Source organism: Triticum aestivum, chromosome 1D, assembly GCF_018294505.1.
Source record: "Triticum aestivum cultivar Chinese Spring chromosome 1D, IWGSC CS RefSeq v2.1, whole genome shotgun sequence".
NCBI lineage: Eukaryota > Viridiplantae > Streptophyta > Magnoliopsida > Poales > Poaceae > Triticum > Triticum aestivum.
In genome coordinates this window covers 476387730-476413137 of record NC_057796.1, presented here as the reverse complement: position 1 = coordinate 476413137, position 25408 = coordinate 476387730, and the positions used below count along the sequence as shown (strand labels likewise).

General features: G+C 44.0%; 1 protein-coding gene and 2 long non-coding RNA genes across 3 annotated transcripts; 1 reads left to right on the top strand and 2 right to left on the bottom strand.

Annotated features, from left to right (window-relative positions):
* The first annotated feature begins 697 nt into the window (after positions 1-697).
* Positions 698-6732, top strand: LOC123183171 (subtilisin-like protease SBT3.6). Its single transcript, XM_044595918.1, has 10 exons — positions 698-3147; positions 3236-3327; positions 3457-3554; positions 3804-3971; positions 4065-4684; positions 4772-4848; positions 5087-5329; positions 5513-5630; positions 5722-5893; positions 6029-6732. Exons 1-10 carry the CDS (start codon positions 3022-3024, stop codon positions 6568-6570), a joined length of 2256 nt encoding a protein of 751 aa, XP_044451853.1. The 5' UTR covers positions 698-3021; the 3' UTR covers positions 6571-6732.
* Positions 6733-15013: 8281 nt separating this feature from the next.
* On the bottom strand, positions 15014-18894 carry LOC123183169 (uncharacterized). The gene is made up of 4 exons (XR_006492466.1): positions 18232-18894; positions 17294-17397; positions 16260-16398; positions 15014-15463 (listed from the first exon to the last, which is right to left on the bottom strand). It is a non-coding gene; the product is annotated as an uncharacterized lncRNA (long non-coding RNA).
* Positions 18895-20679: 1785 nt separating this feature from the next.
* LOC123183170 (uncharacterized) lies at positions 20680-24907 on the bottom strand. The gene is made up of 4 exons (XR_006492467.1): positions 24461-24907; positions 22642-22742; positions 21995-22174; positions 20680-20952 (listed from the first exon to the last, which is right to left on the bottom strand). It is a non-coding gene; the product is annotated as an uncharacterized lncRNA (long non-coding RNA).
* Positions 24908-25408: the final 501 nt, after the last annotated feature.

The window sequence follows — 25408 nt, the reverse complement described above, 5'->3', positions numbered from 1 at the left end:
ATGGGGGTGTGGCCGGCCACATGGGGTATCCCCCCTTGGGGACCCTCTTGTTCCTTGGTTTCACTCCTAGGTCCTTGTGGAAGGACTTCATTCATGTGCATTTTGGGTTTTTTGTGAAACTACCCTACCCCCTTGGGATTTCCTATAAATAGAGGTGGAGGGGCAGCCCTCCACACTCATCCCTTGCTCTCATACACATGCCATGCATTATCTGGCTTCTTCTCTCCCTCCCACGAAAAGAGTTTCGTAGAGCCGTAAGGCTGTCTGGGTTCTGGCAGGAACTAGTTCTGGACGGCGAAGCCCTGCCGGATAGATGACACCGTATGTGTGCAACTCTGTAGAGAGATCGTAGTTTCGGTCTTAGTTCGTGAGTGCCTCCCGAAGGGCTGTCCGTGTGACCGTCCGAGTTTCGAAGGTCCTCCCGAAGGGCTGTTCGAGTGACCGTTCGAGTTTCGAAGGTCCTCCCGAAGGGCTGTCCGCGACACCGTCCGGGGGGCTGTTCGACCGCCTCCCGGAGGGATGTCTGAGGAGCAGATGAGGGTATACATCCTCGCGGTTGGGAGGTTGTAAATCCTAACTGCGGGGATCTGCACCGCCGATCGTCATCGACTCTACTTCCCGCTGTGCTACGAGTCGGTAACGAAAAAGATCAAACCATGTATGCAGTCTCCATAGTGGTCCTGGGCTGGTGCGTAGGTCAGAAATTTTTTGTTTTCTGTCGCATTCCCCATCATCCCTAAGGTCGGTGAAGAGGGACGTGCCGCAGGTCCCACCGGCACGATCGCCACGGGTGCCGGGGCCGAGCCACTCGGACAATCCGCTAATGGACCGAGAGGAACCACGGCAACCGGAGCAGGAGCTGAAGAAGCATCCACGGGTGAAATCATCTCGGTTAGCCCCGTGCTCTGGACTGTCATCATCATGCTCCCAAATGCGAGGGATGAAATCATCTTCGGGTATGAAATCGTCCTCCTCAAGCACGAACCGAAGATTGTACCCGTTAAGCTTGACATAAACCCCAGCCGAGACCGAGGCAAGACCTGCACCATCTTCTTTTTTAAACATGTTTAAATTCAGAACCGCCACCTGGATGCGCACAATGCCACGACGGCGCAAGCATACCAAGTCAACATCCTGAGTAGCACCGATGACGGATCCCACTGCCCACAAACCAAGAAAGTGACGAAGTGGCGGTGAAACACCAGTTACATGTACCCAAACTGGCTTTAGCGGATTATAAGATGGTCTGACATCTGATTCTGATTTCCATTCACTGATAGCAATTACCACATCATGAGACTTGACTTTGAACTCAAAAGCAGCAACTCTTTCTAGAACCTCCATAGATGGGAAAGCAACCAGGAATGCATCATTGCCATGGGGAACGGCCTCCCACTTCCAAGGAGTTAGGACCGAGGAAATTTTTGCAATCTCAGTCTCCACAACAGCAGATGTGACCGAACCTCCAGATATCTTTAGCAGACCAGTCGGTGAGGATGGTGGTGCAAGGTGTTCCCTGAAAACCGAGTCCGGCAGGTGCACAAACATAGCCTCATTAAGACCAACACCCCCGAAAGATGCCATTGGCTTCGGCTACTTCAACACAGAACAACGATGCAGAGGGTGCTTATAGTTATTACAAATATAACAGTAGTGCGTAATGGTGCAATCTTTTGAGAGATGATCATCATTCCTGCACTTATAACACCACAAATTTGCTTTCTTTGCTACACGACCCAGCTCGGAAGTGTCCGCCTGAGACGCCGCCGCAACGGGGTTGGGCTGCATAGGCGGCACAGGTGTGGCGCTCGAAGGCGGAGCGAAGGTCAAAGGCCTTGTGGCCGGCGGAGAACGAACCATGTTACTCTTTCTCTTTTTCTTCTTCGGGCGACTGGACGAAGGTACAACTGCCTGCTGCAGGGGCACTCCGAAGGCAAACGGCCCCGAGGAAACTGGGGGCAAGGCGGCCTGCCCGACCGCGATAGCCGAGCCTCCCGCCTGCAGCGGCCCAGCCGAGCGGCCGAATCCGGCGTAACGCTGCTGAGGGTCCAGTGCGGCCGTGGCGTTAGGGTTCCGCGGAGGCACCTTGACAGGAGGCGGCCCTGAAGGCTGGCCGCCCTTGTGAGACGGAGATGAATGTCACTACTTCCATGAATGTCGTTTCATATGGAACTTTATAAGCAATAAAAAAAACTAATTTTTAAATAGTTTACATTTTTTTCAGATTATACTGTTCATCCGAGCTCATTTGAGTCCGAGTTAAGAAACATCGCATCTACTACTCTGCATGTTATACCAAGCCTTTGCAAGCCATAGCTTTGTTTTGACCAATCTCCCTGACGGCAGCATCCATCCGATGTAGAACTATGGGACAACTGTCCAAACTGAATCGTTGATCATGCCCTAAGGTGAAACAGTGAGGAAACGTCACCTCCCTACCTGGATACCACTTTTTTTTTGACTGTGTGTAACTTTGACAGTTAAGTTTCCTGACAGCATAAACCAATCATGAATATTTTCTAAAATAATAATGTTGAATTTAAATTGTTTGTATGTGATAATATGATGCATACTCAGCTATGTACACTTCACCCATTCTCTTTCTTAGATGAGTAGAACCATAGGCAGTACCGCATGAGAGTGATTTTTTCAACCGTGCACAGGATATAGATCCACCGTCGGTGATTGCTTTGACCCCCGTGTTACTTATTTTAGTTGTTGTCAAAATTTATCTTGTTCCATAATGTTTTGTTTGACTTTTCCCCTGTTTCAAAGTGTATGTTCATATTTCATTGTATATCAACGGAAAAATGTACTCCTTCCGTTTTTTTTTAGTTTGCATATAAAATTTGGTCAAATTCAAACTTGATAAACTTGATGAGCGTGGTCGGGGCCTCCATCCACCGCGCCTGCGGCATCCATCTATAAATACGAGCTAGCCAGCGCCCTGCATACGGCCACACTAATTAAGCAAGTACGTAGTACGCCTCCACTCCACTAGCACTAGCTAGGTGAAACGATATGGGATTGCAGATGTGCTCTTCTTCCTCTTCCTCGCAGCACGCACGGGTGGCTGCTTTGGTGCTCCTACCGCTGCTTTGCTTTTCCATGGTGTTATCCAGAGCACACGGAGGAGAGTCTCGCAAGGCACGTAATTAAATTTTATGCACGCACAACTCTTGCTTACGTGCTCCGAGTTAGCTTACTAAATAACCATGCATATCTGCTTCTTCAGGTTTATGTAGCTTACCTAGGCGACGTGAAGCACGGGCACCCGGACGAGGTCGTCGCCTCGCACCATGACATGCTCACCACTCTTCTCCAAAGGTGCGTAACTAATTACTAGCAAGGTTGTTCTTCAGCTCGTCCCTAGCTAATTAAAGTAACTTACTAGCAAGGTTTGCAGAACGAAATTAAATGGCCTTTAATTTGTTCTACTACTTTGAACATGTGTAGCAAGGAGGATGCTTCGGCCTCCATGGTCTACAACTACAAGCATGGTTTCTCGGGCTTTGCCGCCATGCTCACCGCGGACCAAGCAACAAGGCTTGCAGGTCCATCGATTGTCATCATCTCAATTTTGCTTGCAAGATAGTACTAATTAACTACCACCTCTAGTTCCTAAATAGGTCCCCTTTTTATATTGGAACACAAGATGAAACAAACAAAAAACACTCGAAGAATGCTTTTGAGACAAATATATATACTATTTCCCCAAGCTTCCAATGTAAATATTTGAAAGAACAATTTACAGCTTTAAAAATTAACTCATTTTTTGGTATGAACTGTGTGATGTTGTGCAGAGTTTCCGGGAGTCATCAGTGTTGAACCGAGCAAAACATACAGGACCACCACCACACGGAGCTGGGACTTTCTTGGGCTCAACTACCCGTCCTCCCATACGCCGGCCAGTGAGCTACTCCAGGCAAGCAACTACGGAGAGGATATAATCATCGGTGTGGTTGACACCGGTAAGTATACATTATGTTAAAGTGGAATCACTTCAGCTTTCTTGAACGAATCCGGCAGCACGCAACCAACTAATAACTGATCAATCGAATCAGGGATCTGGCCGGAGTCGAGAAGCTTCAGCGACCAAGGGTACGGGCCCGTGCCATCAAGGTGGAAAGGAAAATGCCAGGTTGGGCCAGACTGGGGCAGCAACAACTGCAGCCGAAAGATCATTGGCGCACGGTTCTACACCGCCGGGGTCCCCAAAGAATACTTCGAAGGAGAACCACTCTCGCCACGGGACCATGCCGGCCACGGCACACACACGGCCTCCACCGCGGCTGGCTCGGCTGTGGGGCAGGAAGCTGCCAGCTTCCATGGCATTGCCGCGGGGGTCGCACGGGGAGGCGCGCCACACGCTCGCATCGCAGTGTACAAGTCCTGCTGGAGCAAGGAGGGCCACTGCCCCACGCCGGCCGTGCTAGCCGCCATCGACGACGCCATCCATGACGGGGTGGACGTTCTGTCATTGTCCCTGGAAATGAGCGAGAATTCATACGGTACACTACATGCGGTCCTGAAGGGGATCGTCATGGTGCACACCGCTGGCAACGCTGGGCCGCATATGCAGACCATCAGGGACACCTCGCCGTGGGCCATCACCGTCGCGGCGACCAACATCGATCGCCCGTTCGATACAGTGATCACGTTGGGAAACAAGCAACAAATAGTGGTATGTGGATGTAACGGTAACGCAACCACTCTCCATCAAAATTATAAGCGAGTATATAATGTGTGTGCTACGCTGGTTATTCTGCAGGGACAATCTCTCTATTACCAAGGGAAGAAGAGCTCATCATCCAGGAGCAGTTTCGGAGATTTTGGATGTTTACGATCGTAAGAAAATAAACTCTAACGACCTCAGCAATATCCACCATGAATATTGCAACGTAGGGGGTGCAAATTAGTGATTTCCTTAGCGTACCCTTAACTCTTTTTAGTTCAAAGAAATGAAAAACTAGTCATTTGCTTGAACTAAAGAGGGTTAAAAGGTACCCTAAAGTCACCCCTACCACGATGCACATAACAGCCCAGCAATCCAAATACATGCTTCAATTTGCTTTTGTGAATTCAGTTGTACCGCAGAGGTTTTTGACGGCGCCCAAGACCTGAAAGGGGCGATCCTCCTCTGCAACGATCAAAGGGAAGCTTTATTCCCGGCGGCGCAATACCTCATGGATGGAGGAGGAACCGGACTCATCATCGTGTCATCCACGCCGGACGACATGAGACCCGTGACAGATTGCGAAGGCATCGCCTGTGTAGTTGTCAACATCGACGACGCGGAGAGGATGTGCCAATACTCCGAGGACACAAGGTACAACCATACACGCACAATAAACTTCATTTAAAAAAAAATCAAAGTGGAGATGCCATCCAATTCAAAACAGCTCTGCATGCATTGGAGATGCCATCCAATTCAAAACAGCTCTGCATGCATGGACCTATCCACACAGCCATAACCTTACGTTCGATGCCATTGATTTTGTTTTGTAAACAGCTCTGCCCAGGCAAAGATTGAACCGGCGGGCACCGTTACGGGCAAGGAGATACTGGCCCCAAAAGTGGCCATCTTCTCCTCCAGAGGCCCATCTGTTACTTACCCCGCCATTCTCAAGGTGTGTACCGTGCCAGCTGCATGACCTTGTTGTATACAGTAGTATGTCATCCCACCTCACGCTGCTGCGGCGGCCTTTGGTTCTGTAACAGCCTGACATAGCTGCACCTGGAGCCAACATCCTGGCAGCAAAACAAGATGGCTACGTATTTAAGTCAGGGACGTCCATGGCAGCCCCTCATGTAGCGGGCATCGCAGCGCTACTCAAAGTTCTGCACCCATACTGGTCTCCTGCGGCAATAAAATCTGCCATGGTTACCACTGGTTCGTAATAACAAGACATCATCTAGCATATCTTTAACTCGATACAAGTAGAATGGCATCAAATTCATAGTTCATGCACTCGTGTTGTTTACCTCTGCTTAATTTGTTGGTTTTGCATGTTAAAAATAAATTAAGCCCATGTAACCGATGAACGTGGCATGCCGATAATGGCGGAAGGAATATCGCGGAAGATCGCCGACCCATTCGACTACGGAGGCGGGACCATCAATCCTTGCGGGGCGGCTCATCCCGGCCTCATATATGACATCGATCCAAGTGATTACAGCAAATTCTTCAAATGCACCATCAGCAACAAGAGGACACCCGTGGATTGCAACACCACCACCATGCAACCAGCGTATTACTTGAACCTGCCATCCATATCGGTTCCCGATCTCAGGCATCCCATCACCGTTTCCAGGACTGTGACCAATGTCGGCGAGGTCAATTCTGTGTACCATGCCGCAGTCCAGAGCCCAGCAGGAGTCAAGATGGAGGTCGTCCCGCCCGTTCTTGTGTTCGACGCTACCAACAAAGTTCAGACGTATCAGGTGAAGCTATCACCTATGTGGAAGTTGCACGGGTACTACACATTTGGTAGCCTTACCTGGCATAACGACCAAAAGACAGTGAGGATTCCAATTGTGACACGACTTACAATTGAAGAATTCTACTGAGTTGTTGCGTAATAAAATAAAAATATCATTTCCACACTTAACAATAAAAAGCAGATATGCATGGCAGTGATGAGGAAAACATGCCACCTGATATGTAACCCCCCCCCCCCCTAACGGCATGAGGTGTTTGCAATTATATTACCGAAGAGGAATTGAGCTCCAGTTACCAGAACGATAACTATAAATATGCTTTTGCTAATTTTGAGTTCCATTAGAGCTTTGAATATTTTGGTCATATTGAATTTCAGACTACTAAGTCAAAAAATTGCACTACTGCAAGATGTGTGTCTGTAGTGAAATGACAGTGCAAATTTTTTTGTAGGTTGTGAATGAGTTGGCATGGTTGGATGCTAATCGAAACACTAAGAAATGTGATCAAGATTCAAGAAAAAAATGCGATATGTTGTGGTAGTCCACTAAATATTTTCTGGTTTCTAAGGTGTATGATCATAAAATAATGCGTGAAAATAGATACGATCTTGTGAACATAGCCAAAAAACTTAAGGTCTACGATCATTATTATAGGTGTACTATTACACAAAACTAAAAACATCTAAACGTCATAGAAATTTTAAAATCATGAGATAACACAATGCACAAATATTATGCCATAGAATTTCATGTCCCAATTAAATTTGTAGGTTGACAAACAAATAAGGCAAATCAGGTAACAATAGGAAGTTCAAACAGAGTGAATACTATCATATAGTTGTTTGTAGTTGAATTTGTTATTATTATTCCCTGAATTTTAGTTGGACTTGGATCAAAAAAATTGAGACACATGATAGATATATGTTGTGACAATGTTTTCAAAAGTTTAAGGTTTTTCATTATCACTAAGGACACTAAGCAATCATCTTGTATAGTATATTAGTACACCACATATGTGTGTCTAGTGCGCCGAATATGCTCTCGCTGTTTTGGCACAGTTACTCCCTCTGGGTGGTGGAAGCAGCTGATAATGATTGTGATAGACAACTTGGTTGCATGATTAATATGATGGTGTACTTTACATGATTTTGTTTCTTGTAAATATTCACTGATATAGCCACATCATACAACACTTCACTTCATTAGTATACATAGTAGCATGTGACACTGATATTGATCCTTCATCACTACATATGCATGATACAAAATGGGAACAAACAATTCGAAGAAGATATTAAGAGAATAAGCAACATTGAATATGTTGATTTGTTGACGTCAGTATGAAGTAAGTGTTCGGCGCAAAAAGACCACAAGGTGTGACCTTTTCCGAAAAGAATTGGATGTTGCCTATGTTTGTGGTTTCCCATGCAAACATAAATTTTCAAAATGTTTTTTCTATAAAGGGTGGATTTTATTGATTCATAATGTTGCATCAAGAAAATACAATCATCATGAAGACACCTAGCCTCTGCAGAACTAGGATGCACACAGACAACACCAATGCACACACACAAAGAAAAAAAAGTGACCTCTGAAAGTCCTGTTGAAGTGAACTCGGGCATGCAAGTGCAACCATCAACATCAACCGCCACCGATGACAGTACCCATACTACTGTGAGAAAAGTGCTTTAACAATGATGACTGCAGGAAGGGAACAACATGCGAGTGCCGCCATCGCCAGATCCACCCACGTCAGTTAGATCTTGGGTTTTCACCTCAAAGAATAAGTCTGAGTAAACTCCAGACAATGCCTCCAACAAGGGTATGATGTAGAAACAACCATTGCCATGTACAACCAATGTAGGTGAAACCTAGAGTTTTTACTCCGGAGCTCGAGACCATGTGCTCAAAAGCACCACCAATCTTAAGTCACCCTGTATTGTCGCCCCCACTGTCAATGAAGAAGTCACTGCTGCGAGCCATGTCATTACACCTCAACAACCGTACACGTTCATATCCCTAACGTGGAAATCACCACGCAAACAGGACACGCCACGTATATGTAGAGCAAATCAGAGCAACATACATTTGATTGTGTAATAATATCACGGGTTTAAAGAATTTAGTCTACGGAGGCAATCGTAGTAGTTTCTTTCCTTTGTTTTTTTTCTAATCAATGGAAAAAATGGAAACATACATTTACATTTTTTTAACACAATGTTTTCCCGGTGACATGCATGCCATTGTTGCATTGTCTATCTTGTTCTACTGCCTACTGTGTGTGTTCTAAATAACATTGCGCATCATCAGCATCTACCATCACACCATATATAGTTACATAATTGTCACGGTGTTGATACTGTTGTGCGTGAACCATTGTGCACTTGTGCCGAGGGAATGCTTTCGTTGGTTAATGGGCCCGGCAACATCAGATGGCTGGAATCTTTGCCCAGGCGGCCGGCCACTAGAGTGCTTTCAATCAGCACCACCGAGAGGTCGGATAAAAGCAAGTTCACTAGTAGTCCCGTGTTCTCCATGAGTACTACCTTTGGCCCGATTTATTTAGCTCTCTAGTATTTTGATCCAAACTTTGACCATGCATATGACTAATAAAATATAGAATATATTTTACAAAAAGTATGCCGTTGGATTTGTATTTAAAAGAGCTTTTCGGTGGTATAATTTTTATGACATATAGTTTACATTTTATTAGTTCAATTTGATGGTCAAATTTTAGCCCAGAACGAGAGGGGGCCTAATAAACCCGAACGGAGGTAGTATATAACATAACCGTCAACCTAGTTGGCATAAGATAGAGAGCGACAGTGCCACCAGTGGTGAATTTCTTTCTTTGAATATGAAGCATATTATTGGATGTATTTGTGTTGGGCCTCCCAATGTGGGCCTGAAGGAAGAACATTTAGGACAAGGTTTCCTGCACGCATGCATTCTCGCTATCTTTTAGAGCATGGCTAATAATATAGCCAGCTGCTGGCTATATAGACATGCCATGTCATCAAGATTTAGCAATATTAATTACTCATACAATAGAGTTGGCTATATAGACATGCCATGCCATCAAGATTTAGTAATATTTTTACCTAGAAGCATGTGTAGAGGCTGGCTCTTGCATGAGAGTCCACCCCTTCCCTTTTTCCATATCTCTCTTATTCACATAGGCAAAAGTGTCATGTAAGCGAGCTTATAGCCCACTATTCTATTTGCTCACCAAGAGAGGCCAATATAATCAAGGCACGAATGGAGTGTAAAGATGGTAATTTGTTATCAAGGGATTGATTGCGCCCACATAGGGAACAAATCTTATTGCCTGCCGCTAGCTAGGCTTTTAGCACCCCAGCGAATACGGGACGCCATCAAAGAGAATACATTATTTCGTTACACACTGCTCCATTTGCTTAACTAGCTAGCGGTTGGGAATGCTGGTGCTCGTCCACATCATGATGCTCATGATGTCGTGCTTTCTTTTATCAGTGTGCCGTGTGTGGACGTCGTGATATGTATTTATGCAGTCTTTTCACAGGAAGAAAGAGGCGTGCACTTGGTGGGCGCTGGCGGCATTGGCTTCGGTCGTTCCCACCCTTTTTCGTATGGCCATCTCCTAGTGAAGTGACCACACTATCTCTTTCGGGAGGTAATCGCATAAACCATTATAGTTGTGACGGACATCACCGAATGCCACCGCCCTAGATCACGAGTTTTCATTCGGAGAGCATATACGATCATTATCGACCTTTGTTGACGATGCTAATGGTGTTATCTAACTTTGCCACCCGCGAACATCTATTGACAAAGAGCTTTGCGAGGGAGCCACCGAGGCTCCGACAGGGAATGAGCTCTTGTCCGGTGCCAAAAGTGAAATCCAGGGCATCGACTCCACCATGCCCGGGCTACAGTAACCAATCGGCCAAGGGATCTAACGTTAACTACATGATCGTTATGGTGTTGACACTGTTGTGCGTGAACCCTTGTGCCGAGGGAACATAAACTTTGGTTGGTTAGTGGATCGACAGACCCAAAGGCCTGGAATCTCTGGTGACGGCATGGTTTGCGCGTCACATCACCAGGACGTTGCTAGCTTTTAGTTGTTAGTTGAAACATCCACATTGAAGAACACCATACAGTTTCGGTTGATCATTGTTGCGAGAAGGTAAGTCCACTACTTCCTCGTCGGCCGGCCGTTCTGTTGCTCCAGATATTCAGTGCACGCGCGCAGGTGCACCGACCAGAAAAGTTACAGCGCCACCGCCACCGACCAAGAGTGGGACATACGGTGTCACCACCAAGGAACCGACACGGCCGGCCGGGGACGCAGACGAAGCGGAGACTCAACTATGAAGGAAGGCAGTGTGAGTGAGCCCACACAGCTTATTGCCTGCCGCTAGCAAGCTAGGCTTTAAGACAAGCCTTATCAGCGTAAGAAAAGGGATATGGCAAACGAACGGTGAGTACACCGGTGCTCGTCCATCTCACGCACACGGTGCCGCCCGGTGCTATCGTCTTTTATGTGATGCATATATCTGCAGATCTTTTCGCCACTTTGAGAACGTGCCTTCTTTTTCTTTTGAACCTGATGCTGCCTGCAACAGCGCGCATGCGTGTCTTTGTCCTGGTTTCCAAATTAGAATTCCATACGCTACTAATTTCCGTACGTGGGGACTGGGACTAGAGTGCGACATACTATTTGGATGAACGAGCCTCGACTTTATCTGCACCGTCCGCTTTTGCAAGGCACACATGCTGCCGTTTCATTGTAGGAATCATTTGGTCCCATTTGCTGGTCCCATGAAAACACCCGCATAGGGTGCATCGGAAGTTTGCACCTGCCCAGCCGCATTAACCATCTGATTGTCTCACGATCCACAATGTTGTTGATTCCCGTACGAGGGCATAACAAGTTTTAAGTTTTAGTTTCTGAATCTTTACGACTTTACCGGTCGCGAGTTTTTAAACTTACGATTTTATAGGTCGCTCGTACCAAGTTTTAGAGTTGATACTTCAAACTTACAATTTTGTCATCACATGTTATCAAACATACGATTTCGTTGGTCTCTCATACTAAGTTTCGGAAGTTGAAACTTAAAGAAATTTTAAAAACTCGTCAAAATATACTCAAAATGTATCTCATTTGAATGCCCTTGTCACTAGAAACACGAATATGTGGTCCAACTTCTTCTCTTACAAAATATGTTGGAGCATGTAGTACAGCAGGACGTAAATCTACAGCCCGCCGCTCTTCTCTCTCTGCTCTCCTCTCTACTTCAACTAGGCAAAAATCTCATGTGGCCTCTTTTATAGCCCACCTACATCACCCTATTATAGTTGCTCTAAGATGGGTGTATGGAGCTTGTGTGTGCTTCCATGCTATCGATTTGACTAACCAAATATGTATGTATTATATGTCATCAAAAGCATACTATTGGATTTGTGTATACATCCAATTAATTAACTTATGATTCCCTCATAACTCACCAGAGAGAAAACATTAAAAGACGACTATCCAAATACTCGGCTAAGGCCAAAACATACTCGGCAAAGTATAGATCGAGTGTCACACTCGACATTCAAAGCTCGGCTTAAACCATGTCAACAACTCTCTGGCACGAGAGCGGCGATGCGGTGGACGAGCTCGCTTGCTCTCGCTTCATGTACGAATAGAACAAGGACGCGTCGTGGTGTGCATTGAATGCGAGTATGTGGGGCAGCAGGAAGGAACGTAGCGCTGAACAGTGGGATACGGTGAGTCCGCCGTTCGATTTGACGATGTTGTGACGGCAAGACGTACATATGTTCCAATGGTACATGACGCACCTACGGGCCCATAACTTACCCCCACGACTCCACGAGCCCAGCACCGCCCGACGAGTCCCTCCACTTCGTCCTGCGGCGGCGCCGCCGCCTCCCCGAGCCTTCCGAGCCCCCCTCTGCCTCCCCCGCCTCCCCTTGATCCTCTCCTCCTCGTCCAGTGCCAGCACATCCGTGCGACACCAAGCGCCGGGTACGACCTGCATGTCAACTAGGATCCCATTCCGACGAGGATGGACCCTTGATGCCGCCGCCAAGGGGCACCAAGGCCAATCTCTGGATATCCACGCCATCTCTTCCTCCTTCTCTTGCAGATCTTGTGAGGTTAGGATTTCGAGACCTTCTCTGTCCATTGTGTTCTTGATCTGTTCTTAATCTATTCATGATCTGTTCTAGGATGATGCAGTTAGATGCATGATAGTATTTTCTTTTGTATTTTTTGGTGATGTGTTCTTGATCTTCCTAATTGAGTAACCAGGCAAATTCGGTTTGTATTCTGATGATGCGATCTTGTTCTGTATTTTAATAATTATTAGGTAATTAGGAACAGGGCCAGCCCTAGCCCATGGCAAAAGGTGCGGCAGCCTAGGGCCCATCTCAAATAAGGGCCCACTATATATACATACCTAAATAAAACTAGAAAAAATGTGCTTTGCGAAACATATATTCAAAACTGTTATCCGTGGACGGGGGCATTTGCCCCCCTGCACTTCTCCACATCGTATTTATTCGGTAAGTTGTTTATGTCTAAGTACATGTATCTTATAATTATTATTTAATGTAATCACATATATATGGTGTAGTAAGACTTTATTGGCCAATAAATTGTATTTTTGATTTTTATATTTTTATAATAATTTTCATGATATGTAGTATATACCGGTGAAAGTATTTATGTTACCCTCTAATACCTCATTTGCACTAGGGCCTTCATAATTCTAGGGCCGGCCCTGATTAGGAAGCACATATGTTCAGTATACTAGCATGCCTAATCAAACCAAAGATGGAAATGTGGACATGATCTGTATAATTAGTGATTTTACTGCCCTGTTGTTGTTGTCCTGTCTCGGTTGTTGGAGAAATTGTGAATTAGGTTGGCTGGCGAGGGATTCACTTGTACATATCATTGCCCTCTCTTGTTTCCCTGAGTTCTGCTCTGATTCCAAATTCTGCGAGGGAAAAGGAACCAGGACCTGGTTTCAGAATTCGGTCTGAATTCTGTTCCTGTTCCAAAATTCTGGGACGAAAAATAGAGCTGGGACCAGGCACTAGCGTACATTATCTTGAACAGAAACGGTCTGATTCTGGTCGAATTTACTGGGGTGATGCGGCTCAGCAGATTGGCAGCAATGCCGCTGGCTTGCTACCGTGGTGTGTCCGTTGGGGGCATTCATTGGGTGGCAAACAATGCATTAGAAAAACTGAGAGTGAGGCGGAGTCAGATCTGTTGGACGCGGCCATGGAGTACAACATAGGTGATGTGGGCGATGCGCCGGGGTGGACGAAGAGGTAATTCAATGATAGCCTAGTTGTAGCCAATATTTGGCACAATGCCATTGGCATGCCAATTTTTGGCACCAAACCAATAATGCTCTCAGATCTCTTCAATTCAAATACAAAAGCTGTACGGAGGCAGTGGAGCGGCCAAATCCAAACAAACATAGCCAAGTCGAGGGGGAGGAGGGACCTTGTTCCAGAATATCCTATTTTAGGTGCATATGCAATATAACATTGTTAATTAATCAAAGATGACAAGAACCGCCGATCATGCAAGAATACAGGCTTGTTCCAGAATCTGGCAGTGGAGTTGTAACTAGAATGAAAGTTGCAAATTGGTGTAGAGATGCAAAAGATGCAGTGCCCACTCTTCTACCATGATCCCTACCAAGCAGCACACCCCATCAGTAAAACACACACACAAACACCACGATCCACAGCACACAAAGTAGGCAGCTAGCTTGATGGAGAGCAGGTGCAGCGACATAGGAGCAAATCATGGCCATCAACCGCCATGGACTCACAAGCAGACAACAAACCCAAATAAAATATCCAGATGCCAACAAACTTTGAGAGTCAAATTGATAGACTGCAGACAAATGTGACTCTAAAATCAGTGGAGCAGCATAATAAAAAGACTCGCAAGCATCAGGAAATGGGACAGGGATCCAGTGACTTGCCCACAGCCAGTCATGCCGTAACTGGCGGGCCGGCAGCCGTTGGATGCAGGGGGCGGTCCAGATCAAAATACTGTAGCAGAAAGTACTACAGGACGCACTGTAGACTAACGTACTGTAGATGTGGTACTGTTCACGCAGATCTGCCCATCGGTTCTGAATCGGACGGTGTGGAGATCGGCATCTGCCTGCATCTACTAAGAGTCACGGGTAAGTTCCAGACACAGAATCACCACCTACACGGAGGTGGGCTTCATCTATCTGGGAACTCAAGTCTAAAAGGAAGCAATTCGTAATTTGAAAACTAGGTGCATATCAGAGCAGCACTTTTGGCACTCAAACTCAAAAAACAGCACAACTCGATATAATTGGAATGGTACAGGAGGCTGCACTGTGGCATGAACAGCAAAATCTAACCAAGAAACTAAGTAGACAATTAAATCGAATCCCCCACCCTCCTAGTGGTGAACATCAGAGACTGTATCGATCTCAACCAGGGCACCAGCATAGCGTTTTAGTCTAAAATCATCACCACCATTTCGTCTACTGACCAAGAGGAAACTCGGTGACCATAACACTACAACAGCAGTTACTTTCCAAAGAAGTTGAGCATACTTTGAGGTACAAAAATAAAGACACAGAAGGTTTAGACTTCAAGCAGGTTGAATAACTAAACATTCATCTAGAATTAAATCTCGTGGCATAAAAAAAAAAGATGCCACGGGTAGGGGGTACCTCACTTGCAGAAAAGGAGGGAGGGAGACGCCATGAGTCAGGGGCGAAGAGCTCCTACACCAACTCTGGCCTGGCGGCGTCAGGAGGAGGCAACCATCAGTCAGCTCGTCCATCCACACACACCTCCTCTGGCATGGCCTCATGCATGAGGGGAGGAGATAAGGGGGTGAAAACGTCTTGGGCGCCATATCAACTACCACGTGGAAGTAGACGCAGCGGCATAGGGAGCTGTAGACGGCAGCGAGGAGGACGCCAGATATGGATGGCTCCAGCAAGCCATGGATCTGCAGCTGAACATGGTAAGCACAAAAGCGACTCAGAGATGGTTGACTATAAGATTTTGTTACAGAAAAACTAAAAAGGGCATCCCGGTGCATGTAGCTCCCGCTTGCGCAGGGTCCGGGGAAGGGTCCGACCACTTTGGGTCTATAGTACGCAGCCTTTCCCTACATTTCTGTAAGAGGTTGTTTCCAAGACTTGAACCCTTGACCTCATGGTTATAGAAATACTAAATTAACATTACTATTCCCTTAGAAGGGTCATGGTTGCTTGAAGAAAGAGACGCAACTACAAAGACAACAGCACATAGAGATGGATTACAAACTCAATCGTTTTCAAATATCATGCATTCAAGCATGACAACCCTATTCTTAAGAGAACACTACCCAGTGCAACATAACAGGCACATCATCACGAGAGAGAAGTGATCATACTTGGAGTAGGATATATAATTTGTGACCGGCTAATCCAAGTGCAACACCAAACAAATTTGCAAGATGCGTACAGAATTAATGGTTCCGAGTGCATCATGTGGTACATTGCAATGATAATAATCTAGGCAGGAAAAGAAACTTGCTTTTAGGCCAAGTCAGAATAATAAAATTATTTGGCGATGTCAGGAAACTTGCAGCACTAGGAGATAACACACAGAAGAACTAAACTAACACCAACATTGTATTAAGAAGCAGAAGAACATGACCACTGCACCAAATAATAAGATGAATGGTGAGAATGCTTAAATCCAAAATTAAAGTATACATTTTTGGGAATGGAGAAGGCATACACAATAGCAGACAGAAAGATTACCCCTATCAGGTGAATGATTCCACAAGACATGATGCAAATCAGCACCATCATTGACAACCTTAAAAGTGCAACCAGTTTCAACCTCCCAAACACGAATTAATCTCCTCACCCTCCAGTGGCTGTGACTCCAAGCCCATACCTAGGCAAAGAGAGTGATGGAACAAAACTAATTAATTAATCTCAAAGAATCAACACTACAAACGAAAACACAAGAGGAAGACAAAGCCAAACAACTACAAAGGCACCACTTTTTATCGAGATATGCAATGGCAAATCAATGGATCATTTTTTTCGATGAATGTTTGGCAGCCACAAGTATGCACATGCAAACAACAACAACAACAAACACATTATCAAACTAGCTTTGCAAGTGACTGGTCAGGAGATTCACTAATGCATCATCAATCTAGCAATGGGAAAAATAGGACAAAAGCATGTGTTCAAATTCCAGTAAACTGTCAACAGATATAAATGAAGTATAAAATGCCACACGTTGTAAACATGTGCAGCTACATGGCTTATCCATAACATCAAACATGTCCACCTCGATCTGCATGTAACCAATAGCTGGTTGGACCTTCCACTCATGAATAAATATTTAATAGAGCGCTCAATGGAATGACAAAAGATTTACATTTATGGGAAAAATCCTAAATTGTCATGAACTGTGTAGTCTTAGAGCTTAAAAGACATATGGCATTTATCATGTCACATGATAAATTGAAAAAATAACAAACAAATTGATTGTTCCATTTTTATCTTGCCAGAACCTGATACATCTGTACTGATTGCTAGAGTTGGGTTCAGGAAGGAGTACCCACACATGTTTAGGAAACAGCCACTACGGATCCATCTAGTAACCATGTTGATACTCCACCTTATTTATTTTTAAACAAAAAAGGGGAAGGGGTTGCTCATTAAGTAAGCAGGGTTTTGCTTCAGATCAACATGTGCAAACCAATCTACCAACGGTACAACTCTAAGCAAACTCTCACTGGAAATGAGTAAAACAAACTCAGCCGGAGAGAGAGGACCTTTCATGGCATCGGCAGTAGCGGGGTTAGAGCAACCACGCGCATCACCGTCCTCCTCTCCCAGCAGCAGCTTCTCCATGTCAAGCAGATCGGATCCTTGAATGCTGGCAACAAACAACATAGTGAGTGACAAGCAGATGGGATCCTTGAATCCTGTACATAAGCACATTTATTTTCAATCATATTTCTGCTTCAATAAAGTACCCCGCCTCTGTAGCTTCACCAACAATTAGAAAATAAAACAAGCAATGTTGGATTCCAGAGAGCATATTTTCAAAAGTTCGGTTCTCTAAAAACTCAGCATTTTTTGATCCCAAACCTCACAAATAATGATTCCAGAACAAAGGGACCAGGAGGGTATGCAATCGCAGCAAAATACCAATGCTACTGTTCTTAGCATTCTGTCAACACCACATACTTAAATACTAATTCTAATGCCCGGTTTCTAGTGAATAAAGAATGTATAAGCTGGAGTATGATGATACGAAGCTGTACCTTCTTTGTTAAACTATCAACTAGTAAATCAAACATCTGAATTATAAATTTATTGCAAAATGGACACTGAATTATCACAAGTTGCTCTTTTCCGCAGATCAACACGGAAGAAAACCTCAACATTACATATCCAGTGGAAGTGACATACGATTGGAACTTAAATTCAACATATAGACAATCGATATTCTTGATGATGACTAATGAACAAAACAGCCCTCTCCACTGGAAATTACAAAGAGCAATGTTTATTTTCAACCAAACAAGCAATGTTGGATTCCATAGATTGAGATCATAAAACAAGCAATGTTTTCAGTTTTTAGAGAACCGAACCAAACTGTGTGAAGAGAAGCATGATGCGAGTGTCTAGAAACAATGCTAGAGCAAAGCATCGATAACTTGGAAAAAAAAAAGCAACTTGGTTGGACGGTGGAGCAAAGAGCAACCTTGTGCACGGAGCCAGCATCGCGGTCGCCTCGAGATTGAGGTACGACCTGATGATGTCCTCGCCAAGCTCTACAGCTTGGGGGTGTGGTCCGACATGTTCCTCGTCTATGTCGTCCATGGAGGGCGCCAGTTGCTCCAAATCAAACCAACAAATAATTAGGGGATCTGAGGGAGACTAGAACTCCAAGCAACACTCTTTTCAATGGGACATGTGGAGGTAGCACAACAACAATAGGTGCAAATGGATAACTTCACTCATATACAAACACATGTAGGCAAAGAAAAACGATGGCTTTGCATGCACTAAATTCCTGTAGCTCACACCTCACAGGCAAACACTTGTAGGCAATAAAGAAATCAATCTTTTTTTACATCTGTTCTTGTGAGGAGATCCTTGTATAGAACTTGAAGGTTATCTTCAACTCCACAGAGCAAAAGCTAATAACAAGGAGAATGCTATGTCATCAACAAGCTGGAGCTAAGCTACTGCTATTTAGTGATCAGCATACCCTAGGAAATTCGAAAGAATGGCACTATGCTCTATGATTATAAAACACACTAGTAGAAAAAGAGGCTTCCATACGCCCCCATTAGTCCTCAAAATAATCGAACCGCGACCAAAGGGGTCCTTAGTCGCGGTTCGGGAGGAGACCCGCGACCAACTATCTGGGCCCAGCGCGCTCGGTCGACAGCTGGCGGACGGGAGGGGCTTTAGTCCCGGTTGGCCTGGCCAACCGGGACTAAAGGTCCTCAGGCTGGCCCGAAGGCCTTTAGTCGCGGTTGGCCAGACCAACCGGGACTAAAGGGCCCATCAAACTGTACCCCCCCCCCCCCCCGTGGACCGCCTTTTCAGTTTTAGAAAAACCAAAAGAAAATGATGGAAATGTCAAAAAAAATAAAATAAAATAAGTTTCTCATGTGATATGTGGTCTAGTTGTTGGGAAAATTAACAAATATGAATTTCGACTTTATTTGCAAAATCTCTCTGGAATTTCTTAAAATGGGCATAACTTTTGCATACGAACTCGGATGAAAAAGTTTTTTATATGAAAAATCATCTACTCGAAAAGTTACATCCGAATTTAACCGGGGGAACCCCCTTAAACATTTTCAAAATCCTCAAAAACCTAACAGAAAAAAAGATACGGGGCTTTTAAGATCTGGAGAGGCAAAAAAATTCAAAAAATTTCAAATTGTGGTCAAACTGTGGTCAAACAATGATCAAACTAATTATTCTAAAATATTAGTGTTACTAAATAATTATTTCAGTTTTTTTAAAATTTTGGTCAAATCTGGTCAAACAGTGGTCAAACAATGGTCAAACTAATTATTCCAGAAATATTAGTGTTACTAAATAATTATTGTTTTTTAAAACAATAGTTTCAAACTCAAACAGTGAAATGTGTCACTTCATGCTCAAGCTAAATTCCTGAGGGTTAATAGAATTGACATCCTACTATTGTCAGGAAAACAACAAGTGCAGACTTGGAAACGAGGGAGAATAGAACCCGGAAGTTAAGCGTGCTCAGGCTGGAGTAGTGAGAGGATGGGTGACTGTCCGGGAAGTTAGATGATTTGGAATGATGAGGGGTGATTAGAGATTAGAGGTTAAATTGAGGAGTGATGAGGGGTGGTGATTAGAGATTAGAGGTTAAAATAATTCAGAAATTTGAAAATAAAAAAAAATAAAAAAAATTCGCAAAAAAACCAGGTTTAGGGGGGCTAAAACCCTAAACATGCGAAGGAGGCCTTTAGTCCCGGTTAGCCACGAGAACCGGGACTAAAGCCTTTAGTCGCGGTTCGTAAGAGGCGCGACTAAAGGGGGGGGGGGGTCTTTAGTCGCGCATATTTAGTCCCGGTTGCACAGCCGGGACTAAAGGCCTTTGCGAACCGGGACTAAAGGCCCATTTTCTACCAGTGACACAAAACACAAGAAAATTGAGTTATACATCATAAAGCCCGAACAGATAATCAAGTGAATCTCATGCTTGATAAATGTACAAAAGAGGCATCTTCTATCAATTAAATAGCTGCAAGCACTATGATGTATCAAGAACAAATAATTGATATGTTCGAAGGTGAGTTTAAAGAGGGAAAAAATCATTCTTTATCATGACAGGAGCATGGTTTTTGAGTCGCTGTATAGTCGCCGACTAATCGCCAAGTCGTTTTCTAGAAATCAGAGCGACTCACGACTATACAGCGACTTATGGCGACTATACAGCGACTTGGGTCGACTAATCGCCGAGCCGCAGGGCTGGCGGCGACTTGACTAGCCGCGACTCAAAAACCATGGACAGGAGCATAAAAAAACACATCTCACAATTCAGACAGAAGTGCCCTCTTGTAACTTGTGTTGGGCACTCTTGTAAAAAAGGATAATGGAGACTGTAGTATCATATATATATATACTAGCCAACCGTCTGCCATTACTGCTAAGAAGACGATGCAGTATGTAAATCATCTTCATGAATGATTGCTGAGAGTGGATCCATTCAACATAAGGAATTTTTTTTGTACAACAAAAGGAAAGAAGTTGTAAGCATCATACCTCCATCAAGCTGAGGTGGATGTCGCAGATGTCGTCCATGGAGGGCGCCTGCTGCTTTGAATGGAACAACCAAATCCATCACACTCAAAGCTCGGTGAAAGATCAAATTGATTCCTTCCCTCAAACCGAAAGAAGCAAGCTGTGGACACCCTTGTGGTACACCAAGTCCCTACAAATTAAGAGGGCATTTGCATCAGCGGGTAGCTAAAGGAGAATTTTTGATGGTGTGACTAAGTGAAACAAATTAAGATGTTTTTGTTAAATTGAGAGGAACTGAATACTGGAAAGCTTCATTCATTCATGTGTATCTGTAATTAGAGCATACAAGTAGTAGTACAAGGACGGACTAACTACAGCTACACACGTTTTGCTGGTTATGCACATGAACTTATTGCTACGGGTGCGCTACAACTGACTGACAATACTCCAAAGAAAAATAACAAATCAAGATCACAGTTCTTATGAAAAGAAAAATCGTCGTTCACTGACAATACTCCAAAGAAAAATCGTTGGGTAGCCAAGGTTGCTGAGCTAAAACTTAGCATAAGGTGCTACTCCCTCCGTCCCATAATATAAGAGCGTTTTTGACACCAGTGGTGTCAAAAACGCTCTTATATTATGGGACGGAGGGAGTAGAAGGCACATCAGGGTTTCTTTAAGCCATGGCCGTCTATTCACAAGGTGCTAGTGTCGGTTACTAGTCCTAGCTACAGCAGGGACCTTGCATTCGTGAATAAATATCTAATAGAGCGCTCAACAGAACAACAAAACCATTGCATTTATGGGGAAAAAACTATTTTGTCATGAACTGGGTAGTTTTAGAAGGCATATGGCATTTATCATGTCACATGACAGATTGAAGATTTAACAAACAAACTGATTGTTCCCTTTTTTTCTTGTCGAAACCTGAACAGCTCCTGTATGCTCACCATATATGACCACATCTTTTTCTTCTCACTTTTCTCTACAGGTCAACTAAGGGGTGAAGTCAGCAAACTGTAACACCAAGTGCTGTCTACAACTATTGCAAAATTGTAACCCCAAGTAATGTCTACGACTCAGTGTTATCTAATGAACCATCTTTTCAAGTGTATACCACATAATTAATACTGAAACATCTTGAAGTCCAACATCTGAAGCATACCAATAAACCATATAGTATTTGACAAGCAAACAATATGCACGCGAGCACCAAGGAGGCAATGAGTAACCTTTGCATCTATATCATCAGCTTGATGGATGGAAAATTTGCTTGGGACGATGATAACAGATCCATTGGACATGCCCCTAGCAATACAGCTCCTATGTACAGCTTAGACCTGAGGAGAGCCATGGTCCTGCCTAAAAGACAGAGAGGCCATGGCATGAGTTATTGGACTGTCCACCACGATCTGCATGTAAACCAATAGCTGTTTGGCAATTTCATTCATGAATAATAAATATTTAATAGAGCGCTCAACAGAACGACAAAACCACCACTACGTTTATGCGGAAATCCTAATGTATCGTGAACTGGGTAGTCTTAAAAGGAATGTGGCATTTAGCATGTGACATGAAAAATTGAAATTTAACAAACGAACTGACTGTTTCCTTTTTTTCTTGTCGAAACATGATATATCTGTAATGATTACTAGAGTTGGGTTCAGGCAGGAGTACCCACACATACATGTTTAGAGAACAACCACTACGGATCCAACTAAGCAAGGTTTTGCTTCAGATCAACAACATTTCCAAATTTATCTACCAATGGTACAACTCAAAGCAAACTCTCATCGGAAAGAGGGAAAATAAAAATTGAACCCAAGAGAGAGAGAGAGAGAGAGAGAGAGAGAGAGAGAGAAAGAGAGAGAGAGAGGACCTCCCATGTCGTCGGCACTAGAATGGTCGGAGCAGCCACGCGCACTGTCCTCCTTTCGCAGCAGCAGCTTGTCCATGACAAGCAGATGGGATCCTTGAATCCTGGCGATAAACAAGACAGTGAGTGGCAAGCATGCCTTATACTAACAAAATAAAGCTATGATTCCAGTAGCGAACTAGTAAAAATGTAAAGATCCGAGAAGCCAAACATGCTGAATTGTGAAGTGACAGTCCAGCACATACATAGCACATTCATATTTCTGCATCAACAAAGATCCCCGTCTATATAACTACTTTACCAATATGTAAGGTAGTAGCTGGCTAGTCACTGTAACATCTGTCGAGTCAGAGTAGAATAAACAAACAAGAAGTGTACTACATGATGGCCACTGGACAGTAGAGACTCCGACCCGACAGTGGAGTATCCTTGACATATGTAAAGAAGAGGAATCTTCTTCTATGAAGTAAAAAGCTAATGTGATATCTGACAATGGTTCATGTGGGTCTATGAAAATCAAAACTGTAATATCACATGACAGTTCACTAAAGGTTCAATATTTCTTCAATAAATTAGAACCTCAGATTAACTAGTTGTATACCAGAAATTACAACCGTCAGAACTTTGCAATGGAAACAAACAATGAATGCTCCAGAAAAAATGTGTATTGGCAAGTAGTTTTTTATTCTCTTTTTTATACATAATAATCACGGACAACATTGCTATTCATGAACCAAACTTGAAGAACCTGGTTAATACTATTATAGCCTACATCTGGACTTTTACACGTATTCGTTCGGCTTCTCGTTGGCATTGGTACTTTTGTACATCTTCAGTGGGTCGGTGTGGCAGAACATTAACCGTTATATTTCTTTTAAAAAAAACTTCAGTTGGCTGCTATTAAAAAAATGCAAACCGCAGATTGTCAGCATAATGCAGCAAGGGTTTTACCATTTTTTCAACACATGAGAGGCTGAAGCTACTATATTCAGAAATGAAGTAAAAAAAGATCCTGCATGTACGCCTCCATAGATGAAGAGAAAGAATTCTTTATATGTGTTGTGATTGCTTGACTGACGGAAGCTGACTTGTGGTGGGACACACCTTTCGTGAGGTAACCTACAAAACCACTCATCTACTACTGCCCTCTACTTCATTTACTGAAATAGATATGAAGTAACAGTAGCATTCAAGGAATGAAAAGCGCTTTATGCTCTACTCTACACAGCACTTGGCTAGCAGTGTGACATTTGTTTTTGACACCAAACGGAAGCAGCTTGCTCTTGGTGTGAGCAAACTATTCCTGCTTTTACGAGATTAATCAACAAGCGCAGACCAAAAAGAAATGTTCTTCTGTCAGGACAAACGGCGCCAAGTATGTTCAAGTAAATCCAGTTAATCAGTCGTGTTCTTGTGAGGATAAATAAACGGTTCAGTTAACCGGCATTTACGGTGTCACATGAAAAACTGAAAATTGAATGAACAAACTGATCGTGTTCCCTTTTCTTTTCTTGATGGAACCTGATACATCCATAATGATTACTAGAGCTGGGGTCAGGCAGGAGTACCCACACATCCATGTTTAGGGAGCAGCCACTATGGATCCAACTAATAACCGCGTTGATACTACATACACCCTATTTATTCTTAAAACAAAAAATGAAGGGGCTGATTAGGTGGTTTTGCTTCAGATCGACAACAAACCACTCTACCAACGGTACAACCCTCAGGTAGGTGGCAGCAAACTCTCATTGGAAGAGAGAGAGAGAGAGAGAGAGAGAGAGAGAGAGAGAGAGAGAGAGAGAGAGAGAGAGAGAGAGACCTTCCATGGCGTCAATACTAGCAGGGTCTTAGCAGCCAGGCGCATCGTCGTCGTCCTCTCCCAGCAGCAGCTTGTCCATGAGAAGCAGATGGAGTCCTTGAATCCTGACGACAAACAAGATAATGAGTGGCGATGATGCCTTATACGAAAAAAACAGAGCTAGGATTCCAGCACTGAACTAGTAAAAAAGTAAAGATACGATAAGTCAAGCATGCTGAACTGTGAAGTGTCAGTCCAGTACATAAGCAGATTCATATTTCTGCATCAACAAAGTGCCCCGTCTCTCTCTGTACCCATCTATTTATTTCACCGTGAATTGGAATTGAAAAACAACACAAGCTAGGTTGGATTGATCTGCTTCTCGGTAGAACTAGGGATCCAAATAGTAATCTTTTTCTTTTCTTAATATAATAAATAAACAAAGGAAGGATCATCAGGTTGTGGTTCAGATCAACCCTCAGGTCGGCGGCGGCACCGGGGCTGGAGCTGCTGCTGCGGCGGCGGCGGGTCTGGGGTTGTGGTGGGAGGGTGGGGAATCGGGTGGGTTGGTTGGGGACTTGGGGGTTATGCACTGTGGATATTTTTCATTTCCATCCAAGCCTATGGCTTGGACTCAATGACTTCTCGCCAATATTTTGCGCGCTTTGGCGCGCACCCGCCGGCGGATAGTTTGAATATTTTCATGAAGACGCGAGAAGGTCTGTGTTCTTATTGGTCTATTTGGACTTCTCGTGGATTGCCCCTCTCAGACCGATCTCATCCGTTCATCTTTTTCAGATCCAACGGCAGAGACTTCATGTCACGTGGATCACGCCCAGCAAAACCAGATACACTCTTGCCTCAACTTTTACTTTTTGATGGGTTATTATAAATCTAAAAAAATATAACTAGAAAACAAGTTTAATATAGATATATGAAAGTACAAAAAAAAAGTTGATCTTTAATTGC